Source organism: Mobula birostris, chromosome 18 (genome assembly GCF_030028105.1).
Source record: "Mobula birostris isolate sMobBir1 chromosome 18, sMobBir1.hap1, whole genome shotgun sequence".
In the NCBI taxonomy this organism is placed as follows: domain Eukaryota; kingdom Metazoa; phylum Chordata; class Chondrichthyes; order Myliobatiformes; family Myliobatidae; genus Mobula; species Mobula birostris.
Genome location: NC_092387.1, coordinates 70520828 through 70542987, shown reverse-complemented (window position 1 = coordinate 70542987; position 22160 = coordinate 70520828). Strand labels below are relative to the sequence as shown.

The window sequence follows — 22160 nt, the reverse complement described above, 5'->3', positions numbered from 1 at the left end:
TAAGCATATTGTCTGTTTGGATTGGAAAGCCAACCATGGTTTAAGGAAAAACTGGCATTACATCTGCTTAACCTGGATCTCTACTCCTTAAGTTTTTCCACCTCACCAAGTTTGCTTCCAGATCCTGTTTAGGATCCATCTCCTCCTCCTCCTGTAATTTCTCCGAGACTTGGCATTTATGAGGCAGATTAAGACTGTCCTATACTTTGTAAATACAACCTTTGACAAAGTTGTTTTTTTTTCCTGAACATATTAATGTCACTCTGAAGAACTGGGAATTTGGATTGAAATTTTTATTCACCGTGTTTGTACAGATTTACCCCACACATCCCCATTGCTAGTGCCTATGATAACTCCAGTGTTTAACAGTGCAAATGTTCATGCAATGTTGGCTTAGCCGCTTATTGCCCTGAGATTATCTCATATTTTTTTCAGTATACACTTTGTTCAGATTTTTCATGTCTTTAAACGTGTCCCCATCAACATGCATTTCTCATTGTTCTTTCAGTTCCGTGTTCTGCTTGCCATTAATTTCTGGAGCTAAATGCCCTTTACCCTGTTTACTGGCCTTTTCCTGTGGTGGCTGCTCCATCCTTAGCTCCACTTTCTGTTAACTTTGCCTCTTTATGTTCTATGGGCCCGGTTTCTGTACCCTCAGCCACCTGGGTCTTGTCTCCCTCAGCTGTGATCTCTGTTGTTTCACTGGTTCCTTCCTCCGTCACTGCTTTGGTTTCTGAATCTCTTGCCTCTTCAGCCTTTTCTTTTGGTTTTCCCTCAATGTGCTCGACACCTGTCTGTGAGTCTCCATTCGCCCCTTCACCCTCTTTCATTTTAGAAACCTCTTTCTCTTCAGATTTTTCTTTAGAAATCTTTTCTTCATCCTTTGCTTCTTCTGCCTTCTCTCCATCTTCCTTCTCTTTTGCCTTCTCTCCATCTTCCTTCTCTTCTGCCTTTCCTTTAACCTTTTCTTCTGCCTGCCCTACAACCTCTTCAACTTTCTCATCCTTTGCTACTTCTGCTGCCTTCCTATCTTCAACTTTTTCCTCTTTAGACTTCTCTTCTGTCTTCTCAACCTTCTCTCCATCCTTTACTTTGGGTTTTTCCTCGACTGCCTTCTCTTCAACTTTCTCTTCATCCTTTCTTTCAGCCTTTTCAACCTTTTCCTCCTCCGGCTCTTCAACTTTCTCTCCTTCCTTTCCTTTGACCAGTTCCTCCTCGGGCTCTTCAACTTTCTCTCCTTCCTTTCCTTCAACCTTTTCCTCTTCTTCCTCTTCAACCTTCTCTTCAGTCTTTTCAACTTTCTCTTCACCCTTATCCTCCTTTGTCTTTTCAATCATCTCTTCAGCCTTGTCCTCTTCAATCTTTTCAGCCTTCTCATCACCTTTTTCAATCTTCTCTTCATCCTTATCATCTTCAGCCTTTTCAACCTTCTCTTCATCCTTATCCTCTTCAGCCTGTTCAGCCTTTTCAACCTTCTCTTCATCCTTATCCACTTCAGCCTTCTCAACCTCTTCAGCCTTTTCAACCTTCTCTTCAACCTTATCCTGTTCAGCCTTTTCAACCTTCTCTTCATCCTTATCCACTTCAGCCTTCTCAACCTCTTCAGCCTTTTCAACCTTCTCTTCATCCTTATCTTCAGCCTTTTCTTCATCAATAGCCTCCTTTGCTGGTTCCTGTTCACCCACACCTTTATCTTCTGCCTCATCGGCTTCCTTTTCCTCTTGCTCCTCCTCTTCAGTTGATGCTTTTGGTTTGCCATCTTCCTCCTCCACATCTTCCTCTTTCTCTGCTGCTTCACCTTCTGGTTTTACTTCCTGATCATCCACTGGCTTGTAGTCAACAGCTTCCAATTCTGCCATATTAATTTCCTTTGTTGTTGCACTAATGATTTCTTCTACAAACCTGTATTGAGGCATAACCTTTGTGGAGGTGGCTTTTGTCTTGGTCGTCACATAAGCTGTGTGTGCTATAGGCTGTGGCTTATATGTATATGTTGAGGGAGTGAAGTCACCAAATCTTGTCTCTTCCCCTTCAAGGAGTTTTCTTTAAAATAGAAAACAAATAATGTTAGATCATCAGCAAAATATTAAATTCTTATATGTTAATGAAGTCTGGCACAGTTAGTTTTGTAATGAAGAAGGTGAAGTGATTTATACCAGAGAAGATGTTTCCTACAGTGGGGAAGTCTAGCCCAAGAGGGCAGGGCCTCAGAATACTAGGACATACATCTATTTAGAACAGAGATGTGAAGGAATTTCTTTAGCCAGAGGGTGGTGAGTGGAATTCATTGCTGCAGACAGCTGTGGAGGCCAAATCACTTGGTACATTTAAAGTGGAGGTTGATAGGTTCTTAATTTGTAAGGATGTCAAAGGTTATGGGGGGTAGGCAGGAGATGGGGTTGAGAGGAATAATAAATCAGCCATGATGGAATGGCAGAGCAGACTTAATGGGCTGAATGGTCTAATTCTGCTCCTATCCTTTAAAAGCTGGATTTGGATTCCACATCAGTGTGGTGTGATGTTGACAGGGTTCAGGGTGTGCTGCCCCATCTCTGAGGGAAAGTTCCACGTGCCCCATAGATGGGTTTATTCTTCTGCTGTTTGCAATAAGTTTGGGCAGAAATTGCTCCAGTGATCCCATTAACTGAAATTTATTTTTTAGATGATGATCTGAAGAATTTTATTTAGATGATGATATTTTGGGTTAATTGAGGTAAAGATTGAATGTTGGAGAATGGAACATGTGCTGCAGTGCTGGACATGGAATAAGTGTCTCTCAGTTCCCATTCAGAGGGGGATTTTTTTTTATGTGGCTTTGGAGAAATTGCCTTCCTCATTCAGAACTAGCTAGTTGACTGCACTGCTTTATGGTGTCCCAAGTTGTGAAAGACACTATGGAAATGCTAGTCTTTGCATTCTGGGCCCACACCTCCAATTCTGCAGAAAATTCACGTAGCAAAAGAGCAACCTTCAGATAAGTGGCTTAAAGGAAAAGGATACTCTTTAGTAAAGAAACATTTGTACAGCATGAGAAATGATCTTAGATTGAAATGTAGGTAAAGTGTGGAAGAAGTTACAATAGTGGCATTAAGAGACCTGATAGCCTCAAGAGAATGAAGGAGTATGGATCTCTCCATAAAAACTACCTCTTTATTTCTATTTTGCACAATTTCGTTTTGTAACTTATTGTAATTTTTATGTGTTGTACTGTATTGCTACTGCAGAAAATCAAATTTCATGACATATATCGGTGTTAATAAACCTGATTCTGAATCATGTACAAGCAGAAGAGAATTAGTTAAATTTGGGATCACATTCAGCACAGACATTGTGGGCCAAAGGGCCTGTTTTTGTCATGTTCAGTTTTCTACACTGAGGGACGCTGATGAGGTCCTGTAAAACATGCTGTAATAATCAGGATAATTTGAATCTCCATGTAGATTGGCTAAATTGGATTGATAAGCATGAGGATTCTTTAAAAACTTTAAAAAATAAAATATATTTGGGAGAATTGTTTACATTGGGCCCAGTCATGTGTAATAAAAGAGGATTTATTGATCATTTCCAAAGGATCCTCTTGTTGGGATGGGAGGAGGGAGGTTGGAATTTCATATTCAGTTTAACAATTAAACTATAGACTAAGTCTATAATCTTAAATTTTAAAAAGTGGGCTACAGATTGTATAAGAACATTTAAGGAAGTTTTTCACAATCCTGAATAAAAGGATTATGCATTCCTAGGTCTGAACATCACCAATAGCCTGTTCAGCTACATTGATGTCATGGCCGAGAAAGATCACCAACACTTCTACATTCTCGGGAGACTAAAAAAATTTGGCATGTCTCTGTCAATCAGTGCACCAGTCCCGACACATCACAGCTTGGTAGGACAATTGCTGTGTTTGTGACTGCAGGAAACTGCAAAGAGTTGTGGGAATAGCTCAGCATGCCATGGAAATCAGCCTCCCTTCCATGGTCTCTGTGGAACTTCTCAATGCCTGCATAATCAAAGAACCCTGCAACCCCAGACAGTCTCTCTCCTCCCATCTCCCATTGGGAAGAAGATAATAAAGCCTGAAAGTAGGTGTCACTAGACTCAAGGACAGCTTCAATACCACTGTTATCAGACTATCGAGCGAACCTCTTGCACAATAAGATGGACTCTTGTCTTTACAATCTACTTCATTATGATTGCTTACCTGCACTGCACTTTTTTTGATAGCTTTTACACTTTATTCTGCATTATTATTGTTTTACCTTATTCTGCCTCAATACACTGTAGTGAACTGTCCTGCATAAACAGTACACAAGATGGCGTTCTGCATAGGTATGTTCCATTGAGGCAGGGAAAGGATGGTAGGGTAAAAGAACCATGGTGTACAAAGGATGTAGAAAACCTAGTTAAGAAGGGGAAAAAAAGCTTATGAAAGGTTCAAGAAACTAGGTACTGTTAGAGCTGTAGAAAATTACAAGGGTGCCAGGAAGGAACACAAGGATGAAATTAGAGCTAGAAGAGGTCTTGGTGAGAAGGATCAAGGAAAACCCCAAGGCATTCTTGAAACAAGTATGTGAAGAGCAAGAGGATGAGCCATGTGAGAGTGGAAATGTGCATGGAGTTGGTGGAGGTAGTGGTGGTACTTAATAAAGACTTGGCTTCAGTATTCACCAGTGAAATGGACTTCGGCAATTGTGGGGATGACTTACAGTGGACTGAAATGCTTAAGTGTATGAACATTAAGAATGAGGTTGTGCTGGAGCTTTTGAAAGGTATTAAGTTAAATAAGTCATCGGGACCGGACGAGATAGACCCCAGGTTACTGTGGGAAGCAAAGATTGTTGAGCCTCTGGCAATGATCTTTACATCATCAATTGGGACGGGTGAAGTACCAGAGGAATGGAAGGTTACAAACGTTGTTTCCTTCTTCAAGAATAGAGATAACCCAGGAAATTATAGACCAGTGACTTTTACTTCAGAAGTTGTTGGAGAAGATCCTGAGAGGCAAGATTTATGAGCATTTGGAGAGACATAATCTGATTAGGGATAGTCAGAATGGCTTCGTCAAAGGTTAGTCATGCTTTACGAACCTGATTGGATTCTTTGAGGATGTAACAAACCACATTGATGAAAGTAGAGTAGTGGATGTAGTATATATGGATTTCAGTAAGGCATTTGATAAAGTTCCCCATGCCAGGCTCATTCAGAAAGTAATGGGGCATGGGATCCAAGGAGACCTTGCTTTGTGGATCCAGAATTGGCTTTCCCACAGAAGGCAAAGGGTAGTTGTAAATAGTTCATATTCTGCATCGAGGATGGTGACCAGTGGTGTTCTGCAGGGTTCTGTTCTCTTTGTGATTTTTATAAATGACCTAGATGAGAAAGTAGAAGGCTGGGCTAGTAAGTTTGCTGATGATAGAAAAGTTGGGAGGGTTGTCAGAGGTTACAGCAGGACATTGAACTGGACTGAGAAGTGGCAAATGGAGTTCAATGCAGATAAGTGTGAAGTGGTTCATTTTGGTAGGTCAAATTTGAAGACAGACCATAATATTAATGGTAAGACTCCTGGCAGTATGGAGGATCAGTGAGATCTTGGGGTCCATGTGTATAGGACACTCAAAGCGGCCGTGCACGTTGACAGTGTTGTTAACAAGGCATATGGTGTGTTGGCCTTCATCAGCCATGGGATTGAGTTCAAGGGCCATGTGGGAATGTTACAGTTAAATAAGATCTGGTTAGACCCCACTTGGAGTACTGTGTTTAGTTTTGGTCACCTCACTACAGGACAGATGTGGATAATATAGAGAGAGTGCAGAGGAGATTTACAAGGATATTGCCCGGATTGGAGGGTGTACCTTATGAGAATAGGTTGAGTGAACTTGGCCTTTTCTCCTTGGAGCAACAGAGGATGAGAGGTGACCTGATAGAGGTGCATAAAATGATGAGAGACATTGATTGTGTTATCGGATAGCCAGAGAGTTTTCCCCAGAGCTGAAATGGTTAACATGAGGTAGCATAGTATTAAGGTGCTTGGAAGTAGGTACAAGGGGGATGCCAGAGGTAAGTTCTTTTCACACAGAGAGTGGTGGGTGTGTGGAATGCACTGCCAGCGAAGGTGATAGAGGTGGATACAATAGGGTCTTTGAAGAGCCTCTTAGATAGGTACATGGAGCTTAGAAAAATAGAGGGCTATGAGGTAGGGAAATTCTAAGCAGTTTCTAGAGGAGATTACATGGTCGGCACAACATTGTGGGCTGTAGGGCCTGTAATGTACTGTAGATTTTCTGTGTTCCATGTTCTACAAGTCAAGTTCTTCACTATAACTTGGCACCTGTGACCGCACTACCAATTAAGGAAGCTAAGAACTGTATCAAATTGACAGAAAAGGCATGAGGTGTTATGAAGATTGGTGTACACAGAAGACTGGTAGCATTTGAGAAACCAGCAACAAGGAAGGTAGTATGGAAAGTTGCCAAGAAAGAAATCTTGAGGCAGATAGCGAGGTCTACTGTAGGTACACAAAGGAAAGAGCAGCAAAGGAATGGAGTCTCTGGGAGGAAAGTGACCACAGCATTATCTAGGGAGTTAGGAATTGATGGCCCTTTGGCCCATCATGTTTGTGCTGACCACAATCTCAATCCCATCTGCCTCCTGCCTGCATGTGGTCCCCATCTCATGTATCTGTCCACACCACCTAAACACTTCTACTGTATCCGCCTCCACCACCTCTTCTGATGCTATGTTCCGGGCATCTACAACTAAATTTAAAAAATGCCTCTCACACTGGGAAGACAAATTCTGATCACCCACTCCGTAGAATTCCCAGAATTTTACATACTTTTCACCTCTGAGCCTCTGATTTTTCAGAGAAAACAGTCAAGTTTATCCTTATAGCTTAGACTCCCTATTCCAGACAACATCCTCGTGTTAGACACAAAGTACTGCAGATATGGAACAAGAAACAGCTATCTACAGGATTGAAAGGGACCATCGACGTTATGGGTTGAAACCCTGCAATTCAGATAGGATGGAATAGCAATGACTGTAAAAGAAGAAAGATCATCCTTATTCATTGTAGGGATTTCACTGTCCTGGGACATGGCCAAACTATTGTTGTTAACCTTTAGGGAATCCTGCACAAGGACTCCAAAATCCCTCAGCACCTCTGATTTTTTAATTTACTCCCTGTTCAGAAGATAGTCTATGCCTTTATTCCTTCTACCGAAGTGCAAGATGATATACTTCTCGACACTATATTCCATCTGCCACTTCCTTCCCCTTCTCCTAATTTTATTCCTGCCGATTCCCTGCTTCCTCTATCTGATCCTTCACTTATCTTCCTATTATCTGCAAACTTGGCCACAAACCATCAATTCTATCATTCAGATCATTAACATACAATATGAAAAGTAGCGGACTTAAAACCAACCCCTGCAGAACATCACTAAGTCACAGGCAACCAACCAGAAGTTAAAGGTTTCCCAATCCTCTAGCTTCCTACTCATTTTTGCAATGATATATATCCCCTCTTTTTCTTATATGCTGTCTTTGATTCCCTTGTCAGCCACAGTCTTTTTAAGACGAACCCATCCTGTGTTTTCTGAATTACTCGCAGAAACTCCAGCCATTGCTGCTCTGTCGTCATCCTTGCTTGGTGTCCCGTTCCAGTCAACATTGGCCAGCTCCTCTCTCATGCCCTTGTAGTCATCTTTACTCAACTATAATCCCAATACATCCAATTTTAGCTTCCCTCTTCCCTCTCAGTTCAACTAACAAAAAAATCGTCTCACACTGTTTTGTTTGCAAACTTCCAGTTTTGAAATGTAAAAGATTAAAATATGTATAAGTAATCTTCCAATCTGAGCCATTAGTCCTGAACATTGTCCATCACTACTTTGCGTTCAGTGCCGTAGGGAAACTGCGAAGGCTTTTGAGAGGATGAGGGGTAGTACCTCCCCGGAATGAGGGCCTTTGGTTAGGAGGAGAGAACGGGGAAACCGAAGTTGCTTCCCTTGGAACAGACGAAATTGTGGGAAGATTTAATAGAGGAAGTTAAGGCCGTCGATGGTCCAGACAAAAGGAACCATTGGAAAGTCGGGAACAGAGGAAGAGGTCGGCGGGAAAAATGTGAAGGTTCTTGACGCAGTGAGCAGTCAGGCTTGGAATCACGTTGAAAGTGCAGCTTTGGAGAGAGAGGGAAAATGCGATAGTGGGGAGGGTGATCTGGCTAGATTCCTCGCACAAAAAACTGCCTCAGACTGGGCAGCTATCACCTCTGTCAGTGCTGTAACCTGCGATTCTGTTACCTCGGGTTAAGTAGTGGTTGTGGTTTAAAGGGTTGATTCCGAAATGCTCGTTCTCAGTTTAGAGGTACGATCCTCAGCCTAGAATCTCATCTGTGGAAAGAACCCGTTTCTCTGACGTTTCCATCTAGCTGCCTTTTCCTGAGTAAATTGTTCTTCCAAAGGTTCTAGCATCTGCAGAGTTAGTGTATTGATTTCACGTCACGGTTATCGATGTGTGTGGTCCAAATCCAAAGTAAGATGGTGAATGGGAAAGCCGCAGTTTTAACCCTTTCCTTCCTCGTGCTCCTCCTCAGGGTTAATTCCTCCCAGATTATGTCGGGATGTAGGGGAAGGGCGAGGGGGAGAGTCTCAGCTGCAGTTTTGACGGAAGGACTACATTCTAATTGGAAAGCCATTCATCTGTCCACACAATGCACAGAGCAGAGATTGGACTCCATGGTTCCTGTACCTCCACTCATCGAGGACTTGGTGACAAGGGTCCCGTATCACTTTCCTGCAGAAAACTGCTGTCTCCTCCCAGAATTTCTTTTTCTGACCAACTGGTACTTTTACCAAGAGGGTAAAGACAGTTAGAGGGAGGCGGTGAGCATGCCGTGTCACATTATCTGACAGAATGGTGATGGAGTCCGCACAAACTCCGAAACCGACCAGCACTCACTAAATCTGATGGCGACTACCTTTAAGATGTTGGACAGAGGAGTTCTGGTCTCAACCTGCCCTGCTCTGAAGTGAATGCAGTTGCAAATTTCAGAGCGTGACAGTGCGTGGGGAAGGTTTATCCTTCAAAGTAGGAAAATGCCACAAAAAGAGTTTTGTGCGTTACCCCCGCCACCCACAGACGGTGCTCGATCCGCTCAGTTCCTCTAGCAGATCGTTTGTTGGTCCAGGTCCCAGTATCTGCCGTTTTTTTTTGTCTCGCAGGAAGAATTGTTTTGTTTGTAACAAATCCTTTTGAACATCAAATCAGTTCAGAGGGAAGGCTCGGGGACAGTGACTTGGTGATGGTCATCGGCTTCTGAAACGTCATATAACCGCAGGGGCAGCATTTCACAACTCTCCTTACTGTCTCTTTCTGTTTTAGTGTCTCCCCCTTTCACTATGATTAATTTGCATTCCGAGAATTTCTTTCACTGCAAATCATTCCGTACTCATAACCATTACAACCGTACCTGTAGGAGGCGATCTCCACGTCCAAGGCCATTTTGACGTTCAGCAGGTCTTGATACTCCCTCAGGTGGCGGCTCATTTCCTGCTTCGTACTTTTAAGCTCGTTTTCTAGCTGTTGGATGGCATCCTGTAAAACCGAGCAAATTGGAATAGATTGAGCAAGCAGGAGAGAGAATGTGCGCAAATCCTAAACACAAGAGATTAGGTAAATGCTGGAAATCCCGAGTAACCCACACAAAATACTGGAGGAAATCGGCAGGTCAGGCAGGGCGGAATGGAGTCCTGATGAAGGGTCCCGGCCCGAAACATCGACTGTTTAATCCTCCCCATAGATGCTGCCTGACCTGCTGAGTTCCTCCAGCATTTGCGTGTGCTACTCTGGTGTACAGAGAAGGTGTACAGTTTCTCACCTGGTACTGGATCAATTCTCCGTCGTGCCTGGCCTCAGTATCACTCAGCTGCTTCTCCAGAGACTCCTTCCGGCCTCTCAGTGTTTCTAGTTCGATGTTCTTGCACTGAAGCTGCCGACTGTACTCGCTGATCTCCTGCCTGGTACTCTGTAGGGCCTCCTTGTTGATGGCTGCTGCATCGTTGAGTTTGGCTACCTTGGAGGTGAACCACTCCTCCGCATGTTGCATGTTAACGCTGGCGCACCCTTCCATCTGCGATCGAATCGCTCTCAGGGCTCCGGCCAAATCGGGCTTGGTAAAATCCTTCATTTCCACGCTGACCTGTGAAGCTTGGACCTGAGAGAACAGGTCGGACATTTCTTCCTCGTGGTTCTGCTTGAGAAAAAGGATTTCGTCCGTCAGAGACTGCACCTTCCTTTCCAGCTCCAGCCTCACCAGGTTGCTGTTGCCCTGGTCTTTCTTACAAGCCTGCAGGCTCGCCTCGGTGTCCAGACGAGCTTGTACCTCGGCCTCGAACTTTTCCTTTAGCCGCTGGACTTTCTCCTTCAGGTGGTCTCGCTCCAGGAGAACCTGTGTCTTCTGGTTTTCAGTCTCCAGGAGGAGGTTTCGTAACTCTAACATTTCAGGTTCGTAGAAGCTGGCGAGGCCAGATCGGTTGCTTTGGCTCTCTCTCAGAGCAGCGATATCCGTCTCCAGCCCCTGATTCTGCTGTTCCAGCTGCCGGACCTTGTCAATGAATCCGGCGAAGCGGTCGTTCAGCCCTTGCAGCAGCAGCTTCTCATTCAGGCTGACCGCGCTGTGATCCTCGGAGAAGGCTCCCGACTGATAGAGCTGCAAGCTGTCCGAGGGCCTCTGAAGCAGGGCGGCAGATAGCGGACTCTGCTTGAGGGACGAAGCGGTTCCTCTGGACCAGGTCTGAGTGCGAAAGCCCATGTCTCGATGCATGGGCATGGTCCTGGAGGAGTCCAAGTGCAGCCTCCTTGTCGGAAGGGCATCCAGTAAATCCCAGCCGTAGCTTGTCATTCTGCTGCAGGACTGTCCGGAACAATGCGGTCCGCTTGTGCACCGAACCTTTTATTGAGAAATCTGATGCTGACGCTGCTCATTTGTTTGCCCGACGACTTGAAGGAAATTTGTGAGGCTTGCAGTCTCTCGCTATTCTGCATTTAAACTGGCAATGCGTCTTCGAGTGGCCAACCTGCACAACTGCTTCCTCTAATGTTCCAAAGTCCAAAGACTCAATTCAGCAAAAAGCAGATTATTGTACCAAAAGGATCTCTCTTCCACCACTTCTGAACACATGGGCTGATAGATAGTTTGTATGTGAGTCAGGCACCGATAGGAAGCAGTTTGCCCTGGTTACTCTGGCCGCAACTCCCACCCCTGTCTCATCAAGAGCAGCAGAGCCCATAGACAGGTTCCCTCTAGGCCACCCAGCTTCACCTAGAGGTATATTGTCATTGGGTCTAAACCCTGGAACTCCTCACTAACCCCATCTTCACCAGCCGACATCATGAAATGGACAGTATTCAGGCATGGGCTGAGAAGTGGCAAGGAACATTTACTCATCATCCGAGAGAGAGCGAGTGTAGCGATCTACCATGGGCATTATCATGTCACGGCCTTCAACACCATCATCATCAGGTGCCGTGCCCAGTCTGAGCTTTGACCGCCATGGCCCACACACTCCTTCCAGTTCTCTGGCTGCTGTCTCCATCATCATCACAGCCTTCACCCCCTCCCCCCATTAACATTGTGGCCACTTGTTAACCAGAAACTCAACTTGATCTGCCAAATTAATATTCTGGCTACGAAAGCTATGATTGACTCTTCTCTTGACATCTCGAGGCCTTCCACCATCTATGTACGAAGCATATTTCAGGAGTGATGTTAGGCTCTTTACTTGCTAATGCCATACCGGACAAAGCAGCCCACATCATTTAGGAAGAGATCATGGGCCGAAAAGCTGCACTGTTCTGTGTTCAAAGCAGTTGGATAAGTGCACAGAGGGATGGGGCTCGGAGGAATGTGGTCCGAACCTAGGAATTGGTATGAGGCGGGTGGGCAACGTGGTCAGCATGGTCTGGTTGGGTCAAAGGGAAGGGTTGCATGCTATACTAATCTATGACTCTACAATCAACCAGTCCTGACATCCATTCCCTTCAGCTTTGTGCAGTTTCCACCCACAAGTGATCGATGACGTTACTCAGCCACTTCAACTGCATCCTCTGAACCCTGGACTGCATCACGTACAGGGACGCGGGCAGGCACAAATTACCCTTGACTCGTTGGGCCGAATGGCCTAATTCTGCTCCTCTGCCTTATACTCTTTAGCGCAGGGGATAACCACCACTGGCAGATTTCCGTCAAGTCAATCCCACCATGACGTGGAAATATATCAGCAGTGTTTTATCACTGGGTCTAAGTTCTGGAAATCCCTTCCCACGCCATGGCGGAGAACTTCACCAGAACGACTGCAGTGGTTCAAGAAGGCAGATCACCATCACCTTCTCAAAGTTTAGCAATAAATGTTCGCTTTACCAGTCGTGACATGATCCTTAGAACAAATAAAAACGAATAATGAAGAAAAGGGTTCAAATGGTGCAACGAAGTAACTGAGTGTGGCCTCCCCGAATTGAGGATGTCCTCCCGCGAGGGGGGGGGCGGGGTGTGGTAACGAGGGACGTGGCCTCTTCGTGGGACAGAGAGGGACGAGTGAAACATCTCAGCCCAGGACAATAGCTATAAACTCATTTATTGAAGGAATAAATTTTGAAAACATTCTGTCAAACTTCACTCCGAAATCACAAACACTTCTCGAAGGTGGTGGTGGGTGGCTGGCAGTGGAGATAGTTGTTTAACTGTTCTTTTACGCCGTTGCCTGGACAACATTCTTAGCGGAAGACAGTTTATGTGTTGGGCTCCAAGGTCAAAGCGGAGGTGCAACTGTCCCAAAGGGTGGGGAGGGGAGGAGGGTATGAAATGCGATTACTGTAAGATCAGTGTAAATGGGTGTTTGATGGACAGCAGCGAATCGTTGGCCTGAAGGGCCCAGTTCCGGGTTCTGCTACTCTACCTAACCCTGCCTGACCGCGGAGTTGTGGTTGATGGTGATAGCAGGTGGGTTTCTCAGGGCTGCGCCGGTCGTTTGGCCCATCTCGTGAAAGGTGTCCAGGTTTCTATAACCGCAGATGGACAGAGGGGAATTAGACATTCCTAAAATAGACAGAAAAACGCCCCAAGGAAATTCACCACATCCCGTTTCAGCTGCCGGGCGCATTCTGCCCTGAGGTTCATGGTTTAACGAGAAGGAAGCGCGCAGCGTTGCCCGTTTAAGAGGCGGTGGGGCCACTCCTCTGCCGCATGTCTCCGCCTTGCTGAGTCATGTGTTGGCTCCGGCCGTGGCCGCTGCAGGAGCCGGTGTCCCGCGGCCGGCACCCGCAGTCGAACCGCACCCGTCCCGCATCGACTGACAGTGGGCTTGTCCTGCGGATCTACCCAGCGGGGGGCGGGGTAGGTGCCGGGACAGAGACCCGAGCAAGGGAAGGGCAAGGGTAAGGGAAGGGTGTGGGCGGGAGGCAAGTAGAGTTCCAGTGGAATGGGAACCAGAGTGCCAGAACAGTTACCGGAGAGACTGTGAATAAAGATGTTGGTAAGACCTCAGAGAAAGTGAGGAATCAAAATGTTGAGCACGGCGCGACTAGTTCTCAGCTGTGTACACAGGTATGTCAATGCAAGAAGGCGGAAGAGCTCAGGGCATGGATCGACATCTGGAATTACTATAATGCAGCTATTAGTGAGACTTCGTTGCAAGAGGAGCAGGGCTGGTATCTCAGTATCCGTTGCTTTAGACATCACAGAGCGGGAGGCATGTTAGTTCGGGAAAATACCACGGCAGGGCTCAATCTGGACAGACTGGAGAATTCGTCTAGTGAGCCGTTATGGGTAGAACTGAATAATAAGGAAAGTGTGATCACGTTAATGGGGCTATATTACAGACCACCCAACCATCTGAGAGATTTAAAGGAATAAATTTGTCGAGAGATCGCTGACTGTTGCAAGAAACTTACGGTTGTTATAGTAGGTGGTTCTAATATAGTAAGTCTTCATCGGTGGTAGGTCTTTGACTGGGGCTCCCATACTGTAAAAGGATTAGATTAGATAGAGTTTGTTAAATGTGTTCTTAATCAGTACATAGAAGTTCCAAGGAGAGAGAATCTATGGGGATTGTCACGGAGTACAGAGAGCTGGACAGTGTTTGTGGGGAGGGTCACAGAGTACAGAGAGCTGGGCAGTGTCTGTAGGGAAGGTGACAGAGTACAGAGAGCTAGACAGTGTCTGTGGGGATTGTCACAGAGTACAGAGAGCTGGACAGTGTCTGTGGGGATTGTCACAGAGTACAGAGAGCTGGACAGTGTCTGTGGGGAAGGTGACAGAGTACAGAGAGCTGGACAGTGTCTGTGGGGAAGGTGACAGAGTACAGAGAGCTGGACAGTGTCTGTGGGGAAGGTGACAGAGTACAGAGAGCTGGACAGTGTCTGTGGGGATTGTCACAGAGTACAGAGAGCTGGACAGTGTCTGTGGGGAAGGTGACAGAGTACAGGGAGCTGGACAGTGTCTGTGGGGAAGGTGACAGAGTACAGAGAGCTGGACAGTGTCTGTGGGGAAGGTGACAGAGTACAGAGAGCTGGACAGTGTCTGTGGGGATTGTCACAGAGTACAGAGAGCTGGACAGTGTCTGTGGGGAAGGTGACAGAGTACAGAGAGCTGGACAGTGTCTGTGGGGAAGGTCACAGAGAACAGGGAGCTGGTCAGTGCCTGTGGGGAAGGTGACAGAGTACAGAGAGCTGGACAGTGTCTGTGGGGATTGTCACAGAGTACAGGGAGCTGGACAGTGTCTGTGGGGAAGGTGACAGAGTACAGAGAGCTGGACAGTGTCTGTGGGGATTGTCACAGAGTACAGAGAGCTGGACAGTGTCTGTGGGGAAGGTGACAGAGTACAGAGAGTTGGACAGTGTCTGTGGGGAAGGTCACAGAGAACAGGGAGCTGGTCAGTGCCTGTGGGGAAGGTGACAGAGTACAGAGAGCTGGACAGTGTCTGTGGGGATTGTCACAGAGTACAGGGAGCTGGACAGTGTCTGTGGGGAAGGTGACAGAGTACAGAGAGCTGGACAGTGTCTGTGGGGAAGGTGACAGAGTACAGAGAGTTGGACAGTGTCTGTGGGGAAGGTCACAGAGAACAGGGAGCTGGTCAGTGCCTGTGGGGAAGGTGACAGAGTACAGAGAGCTGGACAGTGTCTGTGGGGATTGTCACAGAGTACAGGGAGCTGGACAGTGTCTGTGGGGAAGGTGACAGAGTACAGAGAGCTGGACAGTGTCTGTGGGGAAGGTCACAGAGAACAGGGAGCTGGTCAGTGCCTGTGGGGAAGGTGACAGAGTACAGAGAGCTGGACAGTGTCTGTGGGGATTGTCACAGAGTACAGGGAGCTGGACAGTGTCTGTGGGGAAGGTCACAGAAAACAGGGAGCTGGTCAGTGCCTGTGGGGAAGGTGACAGAGTACAGAGAGCTGGACAGTGTCTGTGGGGATTGTCACAGAGTACAGGGAGCTGGACAGTGTCTGTGGGGAAGGTGACAGAGAACAGGGAGCTGGACAGTGTCTGTGGGGAAGGTGACAGAGAACAGGGAGCTGGACAGTGTCTGTGGGGAAGGTGACAGAGTACAGAGAGCTGGACAGTGTCTGTGGGGATTGTCACAGAGTACAGAGAGCTGGACAGTGTCTGTGGGGAAGGTGACAGAGAACAGGGAGCTGGTCAGTAAGAAAATGAAGGTGCTTGCACATGTATATGTGATTTGTACAGTGGTGTAACCTCTGACCAGTGGGGTGCGGTAGAGTATAACGATACGTAGGTAATGCAAATGTACAATATGGGAACAGGGCCTTTGGGCCATTATGTCTGTGCTGAACATGATGCCAAATTAAACGGAGACTTTTTAGCCTGCGTGGATCCATATTCCTCCATTCTCTTCATATTTGTGTGTCTACTGTAAAACTGTTGTGTCTGCTTCAACCCCCTCCCGCGAAAGCCTGTTTGAGTCACTCAACACTACTTGTGCAAAAAACTGACCCACACATCTCCCTTATGCTCCCCCCTCTCACCGCTGCCCGTTAGTATTTGACATTTTTATCCTGGGAAAAAAACTCTGACTGTCTGTCTCTGCCTCTCAGAATTTTATAAACTTCCATCACATCTCCTCTCACCCTCGACAAGGCCAGAGAAAACATAGTCATAGTCATACTTTATTGATCCCGGGGGAAAGTGGTTTTCGTTAAAGTTGCACCATAAATAATTAAATAGTAATAAAACCATAAATAGTTAAATAGTAATATGTAAATTATGCCAGGAAATAAGTCCAGAGCCAATAGGACAATACACGTTTCTCCAACTGCTCCTTATAGCTAATACACTCCAAGCAGGCAGCATCCTGGTAAACATCGTCTGCAACATCCTGGTAAACACCCTCTGCAAAGCCCCCACATCCTTCCTGTACTGGGGTGAGCAGAACTTCACACAATACCCCAGCTGCTACCTGCACAAAGTTTTATGCAACTGCGACATGGCTGCCCGATTCTTGTGCTCAACACAGACCAGGCTATTCCCTCTGCTGCGAAATCCTTTCTGCGCACTCATCCGGACTATCACAGCTTGCTGAGAATTTGGATTTTCCTTCATATTGCAGAGGAGTAGCCAGGGACGAAGACATCAATCATTTGTTGAGGAAAGTATGTTCAAGAAGCTATTAATATTGAAGTAGAACCGATCATGGAGGTGACCCCATGAATGAAATTCTGCAGAGGTACAGAAAGTTTAAAATGAAAACTGTTTGGTGTGTGTCAGTAGCGAGCATGAGTGAAGAATGGATGACTCTAACTCTGTATTCTCAATATTATTTATTTACACATTTATTGTAGTCGCACAGTTTGTCTTCTTTTGCACATTGCTTCTTTGTCAGTCTTTGTCCGTGTGTAGTTTTTGATTGATTCTATTGTATTTCTTTGGTTATTGTAAATGCCCACAAGAAAATGATCTCAGGGTTGTATGTGGTGAAATATATGTACTGTGATAATAAACTTCCTTCGAACTTTGAACTGTGATATTTCTGTTGAACAGCAGTCCTGTCTGAAGGTTTTATAGTTAGAGCTGCTTTACACTGATGTGATATCAGCCTCTAATTGCACTTGTACTAATAACCAGGAGTCACCTCTGGAAAGAGATTGAGCAAGTCACTTCAATGTCAGCTGCCTCACTGAGTCCACTCTCAGTGCCTGTTCACAGCTCTAGGAGCTGGTTAGGGTTTCACTCATCCTGGCCAGCAACTACAATCTCTGTAACATCCCACCCCTACACCTTCAGACCTTGTTTTCACGTCTTCAAGCCACCATTGCTGCACACCCATGCAGTCTGGAATCTCCCTCTAAAACTTCCCCTTGGATCTCCCTGAGGTCTCCTTCTTGCTCCCTCAGTCATTATTGTGTCCGGTTGTTATCGTTTCATGGCTCTGGAAACTGTTACTGAGGACACAAAGCTGTTAGAAAATTAATTCTTTTCAAACAGTTTAAATTATTAAAACATAAAGTACTTAGTATCATTTCAGAAAGAAGCTAGCTAGAAGTGTTTCTTGTATTGATGTACCAGACCCAGGAAAGGTTTGGCACAGAATCCAGTGTGATTGACTTTGTCCCAGCGATTGGCATTGACACTGCGGAATTGTGAATGCAGCGGAGGCTACCTTGCAGGACAATGAATAAAGTGACAATTCCACACTGTCAGAATTGCCTGCTAACCGGTGAGCACAGGTTTTTGTTTTAAACCAGTGACCAATAATGGCCTTCACCAAACCTAATGCTCCATGCAGTGTGAACACAGTCATCTTCAGTGGATGGTACTGGAGGGTAATGTATAATTTGTTACTCCCTGACACAGTGGCAGATGTAGTGATGGGGATGTTTAAATGCGCCTGGGTGGGCTGGGTTGGGGAGATGAGAGAAATGGGTGCAGAAGGTGTTAGAGAACTGGGGAGCACCTAATTTCACCTGTGGAAGACCATTAACCCATCAATAAAACGTATGGCTCATATCTCACTTTCAGACTGCCACTAACAAGTGTGATTACAATAACTCCATTTTATAACCACATAATCATATAACAATTACAGCACGGAAACAGGCCATCCCGGCCCTTCTAGTCCGTGCCGATCTCCTACTCTCACCTAGTCCCACTGACCTGCACTCAGCCCATAACCCTTCATTCCTTTCCTGTCCATATATCTATCCAATTTAACTTTAAATGACAACATCGAACCTGCCTCAACCACTTCTGCTGGAAGCTACCACACAGCTACCACTCTCTGAGTAAAGAAGTTCCCCCTCATATTACCTCAAAACTTTTGCCCTTTAACTCTCAACTCAAAAATTTTAACAGTAGTTCATTTAATTTGTTCAGCGCATCTATAAACATTCCACAAAATAATCACTCAGAACGTTGTTTCCAATACTAGTGTGGCTTTTATTCCCTTTGTTTTCTTACCTATAAAAAATGTACAAATGCAACATCCTAAATCCTTTTTTAACCCCTTGAGTGTAGGAATCTACTGAAACAGAATATATTCAGGGCTTTGTGGCCACTGGTAATGTTTCTGCATTTTCTCAAAAAGATGTGACTTGCCCTGGGAATACAAACATATCCTAATGCCTGGGCCAGCCAGATGATGGGTTGGGGAGGGGGGAGAATTGATTAGGGCATTGACGACTCTTCCACAGTGTAACTGACACCTCAATGTGAGTACAGACATGACCTGCACTCTGGGTGACACCTCACTACGGTGCAGTCTTACCTCTGCCCTGTCTGCTCTGTGTTCCTCCCTTATTGCCATCTGCTCTGTTAACAGGCAACCCCTTTGGACCAGGTACGCATGTTTTTGTGCCTCCATCATCTTGTCCACTGGCAGCAGAGTCTGATCTCCATGTTAATGAGTTAACTGCCACTGTGATCCCCAAAGCTCACTCACTCATAATCCCGGTAACACGTGTAAGGGTTGGAATCATGTAGCTGCAATTCTACTCCACGTGGTAGGGGATGACACAATTGAGGTATATAACCATTTTACTTTTGAAAATGGAGATAATTTGAATCTAAAAGCGATAATGGACAAATTTGACGTATTTTGTATACCGAAACGCAATATGACATATGAACAGTATAATTTTTTCAAAGGTCGGCAGAGACTAGGTCAAACAATTGATCAATTTGTTACGGAGTTGAGAAACCACAGTAAAAGATGCGAGTTTGCAGAGCTTACAGATTCTCTCATTAAAGACAGAATTGTTTGCGGCATTCTGGATAATGGTCTGAGAATAAGACTGATAGAACAAGATTTGAATTTGGAATAAGCTGTGGCATTCTGCAAAGCTTCTGAGACTGTGATGTCGCAGGCTAAATAGCTTTTTATCGAGAACAGCTGCATAGATGCTGTAAAGCACGAACATATTTTAAAAAAATAATGTAGTGACAACGAAACCGACAGAGAGCAAGACGTTATCTGAAAGAAAAAAACTTTGTGATCGCTGTGGGTGGGAACATCATCTAAAAAAGTGTCCAGTGAATGGGAAAATGTGCAACACCTGCAGTAAGTGTAATAATTTTTCACACAGTTGCAGAAGTAGAAAGGAAATAAAACACGTGAATGCAGTGCTTGAAAATGAACGTGAGGAGTTTTATATAGATGTGCTTTGTGAAAACAAACAAAGTAACAATGACTGGACTATGCCATTGCAAGCGAACCAAAACATTATTCTGTTTAAATTGGATACCAGAGCACAAGTAAATGTTCTTGCAGAATCTGTGTTTAATGCATTAAAGCCTAGACCAAAGTTACATCAGACAAATATAAAAGTGACTGGGTATTCAGGTGCAGACATTCCAGTTAAAGGAACATGTGTGGCAAAAGTATCACATAAAAATATTGTGCACACGCTTTCATTTGTGGTGGTGCCAAAGAAGGTACAGTCAATACTGGGTTTATCTGCCTGTGAGAGACTGAATTTGGTGAAAAGAGTATTAGTCCTGGACACTGACACAGAGCCAAACTTGCCAGTACAGTACAATACTGAACTGAAGCCAAAGAGTGACAAGAATCAGGATCCAATTGACGAAGTGAAAGCACAGATGAAGGAATAGAGAAGTTTTATTGAAATGATGAAGTCTCAGCATACAAAAGAGATTACACAGTTAATGAATGAATTAGATGAAGAAAAAAAGATTCGTATTTCATTACAAATGGAAGTGGAAGGAATTAAGAAAGCTACAGCACTTGAAGAAGTACAACCCCGATCATACATGGTCCAAACAGAAGAAGGAGCAGTGTTAAGAAGAAATCACAAAGACCTCAAGAAAGAGCCACCTTCAGAGTTTCAGTTAACTGATGCAGACCAGATAAAACATGGAAATAGCAACGAAACACAAGAACTGTGTGAACCACTGAGAAGGTCTACTCATGTTTGTAAACCCCCAGAGAGACTGATAGAGACATGTTAAGTTATGTATTTGTTCTGATCAATGTTGCTAATTGTTTTTCTTTTTAAGGAAAGGAAGATGTGATGGTATCACATGTCACGTGTAAGAACGTGATTGGACAGAGTTCTGAGTATGCACAAAAATGACAGAATGATCTAGAAACTGTAAGGTGAAAACGTGGTTGCTATTTGCTGTTGTAAACAAGAGTTCTGGTTTTAATTCTTCCAGAGTATGGTTTGTTCTTAGTAACCCATGGTACGTATAAAGAACACAACAACTAACTTTTTTGAGTTAGTGTGTGGCGTGAGGTGGGCTGGGGGAGATCAGTGGGTGTTGTAGACAGGCAGAGTACAGTAGGCCACAGTCTGCCTGAGAGGACAGCTTCTTCCCTGGCTTCTCCACAGCTGCACCTTGCTGATGAGATGAAATAATATTCCGATTTTGGCCAACATTGTGAAAGGCTGAAATTGGAAACAATTTTCTTCTTTTCTCATCTCCAGCACTATCAAAACGAGAACAAATAAGCACTGTTTATGCCACAAGCTGTTAAAGCAGCAGCACATCAGAAAAGGGTTAAAGTATTTGGAAGAAGGTTCTAGTTCATTCAGGAATTCACCAGAGACTCTTCAGGTTTTTACAGATGTCTGGTGGAGAACATTCTGACTGGTTGTAACACTGTCTGGCATGGAGGGGCCAATGCACAGGGCTACAGGAGGCTGCACTGGGTTGTAAACTCGACCAGCTCTGTTACAGGCACAGCCAACCCCTCCAACGAGGACATCCTCAGGAGGCAGTGCGTCAGGATTAAGGACCCTCACCGTCTGGGACAGGCCCTCTCCTCATTGCTGCCATTAGGGAGGAGGTACAGAAACCTGAAGACGCACACTCAATGATTTGAAAAGAGCTTCCTCCCCTCTGACATCAGATTTCACGAGCCCTTGAACACCACCTCACTATTCCTCTTTTGCCCTATTTTTGTAACTTCTAGTTTTTTTTTATGTTTTGTACTGTACTGCTGCCATAAAACAACATACTTCACGAGAAGTAAGTTTATTTTTCCATAGCCGCTGCCTGACTTGCTGAGTTCCTCTGGCATTTTGTCTGTGTTGCTTTGGACTTTCAGCATCTGCAGAATCTCTAGTGTTTATACTTCATGAGATATGTCAGTGACAATAAACCTGATTCAGATTCTGTTCACTCGATTAGACGCATATTTAATCATACATTGAAATGATAAGAAACATTTGTTTATTGACACCAATAGGAATTTGTTATTAAAAGGTTGAATAATTTACTGTGAAATATATTCACATCATGGGTTAAGTTTTCTGTTAAAGCTCGCCCTGATGCTTCTCTTTACCGTTCAGCTTATTGCTGAGAGTGGAACTGGAACTAAATTCGAAATTATCAATATGTGTCAATTGCCCAGACTGTCAGAGGTAGAAATGATTTATTCCCTTGCAGTATTTATTTCTGATGACAGAGAGAAAAGCTATATTGTTGAACTTGTAAGTGAGCCAGTCTCTAGTGTTAAAGTAATGCAGCACAGAAACAGGCCATTCAGCCCAACCAATCCATGCCAGGCATTCTATCCTTTCTACTCGTCACAGTTACTTGAATTTGGCCTATAATCCTCCAAGTCTGTCCCCTCCATATCCCTATCCACATGCTTCATAAATGGCCCCAGCCACTTCCCTTGGCAGTTCATCCC

At 44.9% G+C, this 22160-nt stretch overlaps 1 protein-coding gene and 1 long non-coding RNA gene across 2 annotated transcripts in view; one reads left to right on the top strand and one right to left on the bottom strand.

The window, feature by feature from the left end:
- Positions 1-291: 291 nt before the first annotated feature.
- On the bottom strand, positions 292-10893 carry LOC140211880 (uncharacterized). The gene is made up of 3 exons (XM_072282067.1): positions 9878-10893; positions 9470-9594; positions 292-2043 (listed from the first exon to the last, which is right to left on the bottom strand). The coding sequence occupies exons 1-3, from the start codon at positions 10826-10828 to the stop codon at positions 561-563; spliced, it is 2559 nt and encodes an 852-aa protein (XP_072138168.1). The 5' UTR covers positions 10829-10893; the 3' UTR covers positions 292-560.
- A 5540-nt stretch (positions 10894-16433) lies between these two features.
- LOC140211879 (uncharacterized) overlaps positions 16434-22160 on the top strand; it is a 50842-nt gene continuing 45115 nt past the window's right edge. The window contains exon 1 of the long non-coding RNA XR_011889604.1: positions 16434-16733. This is a non-coding gene — a long non-coding RNA (uncharacterized lncRNA). The remainder of the gene's footprint in view (positions 16734-22160) is intronic.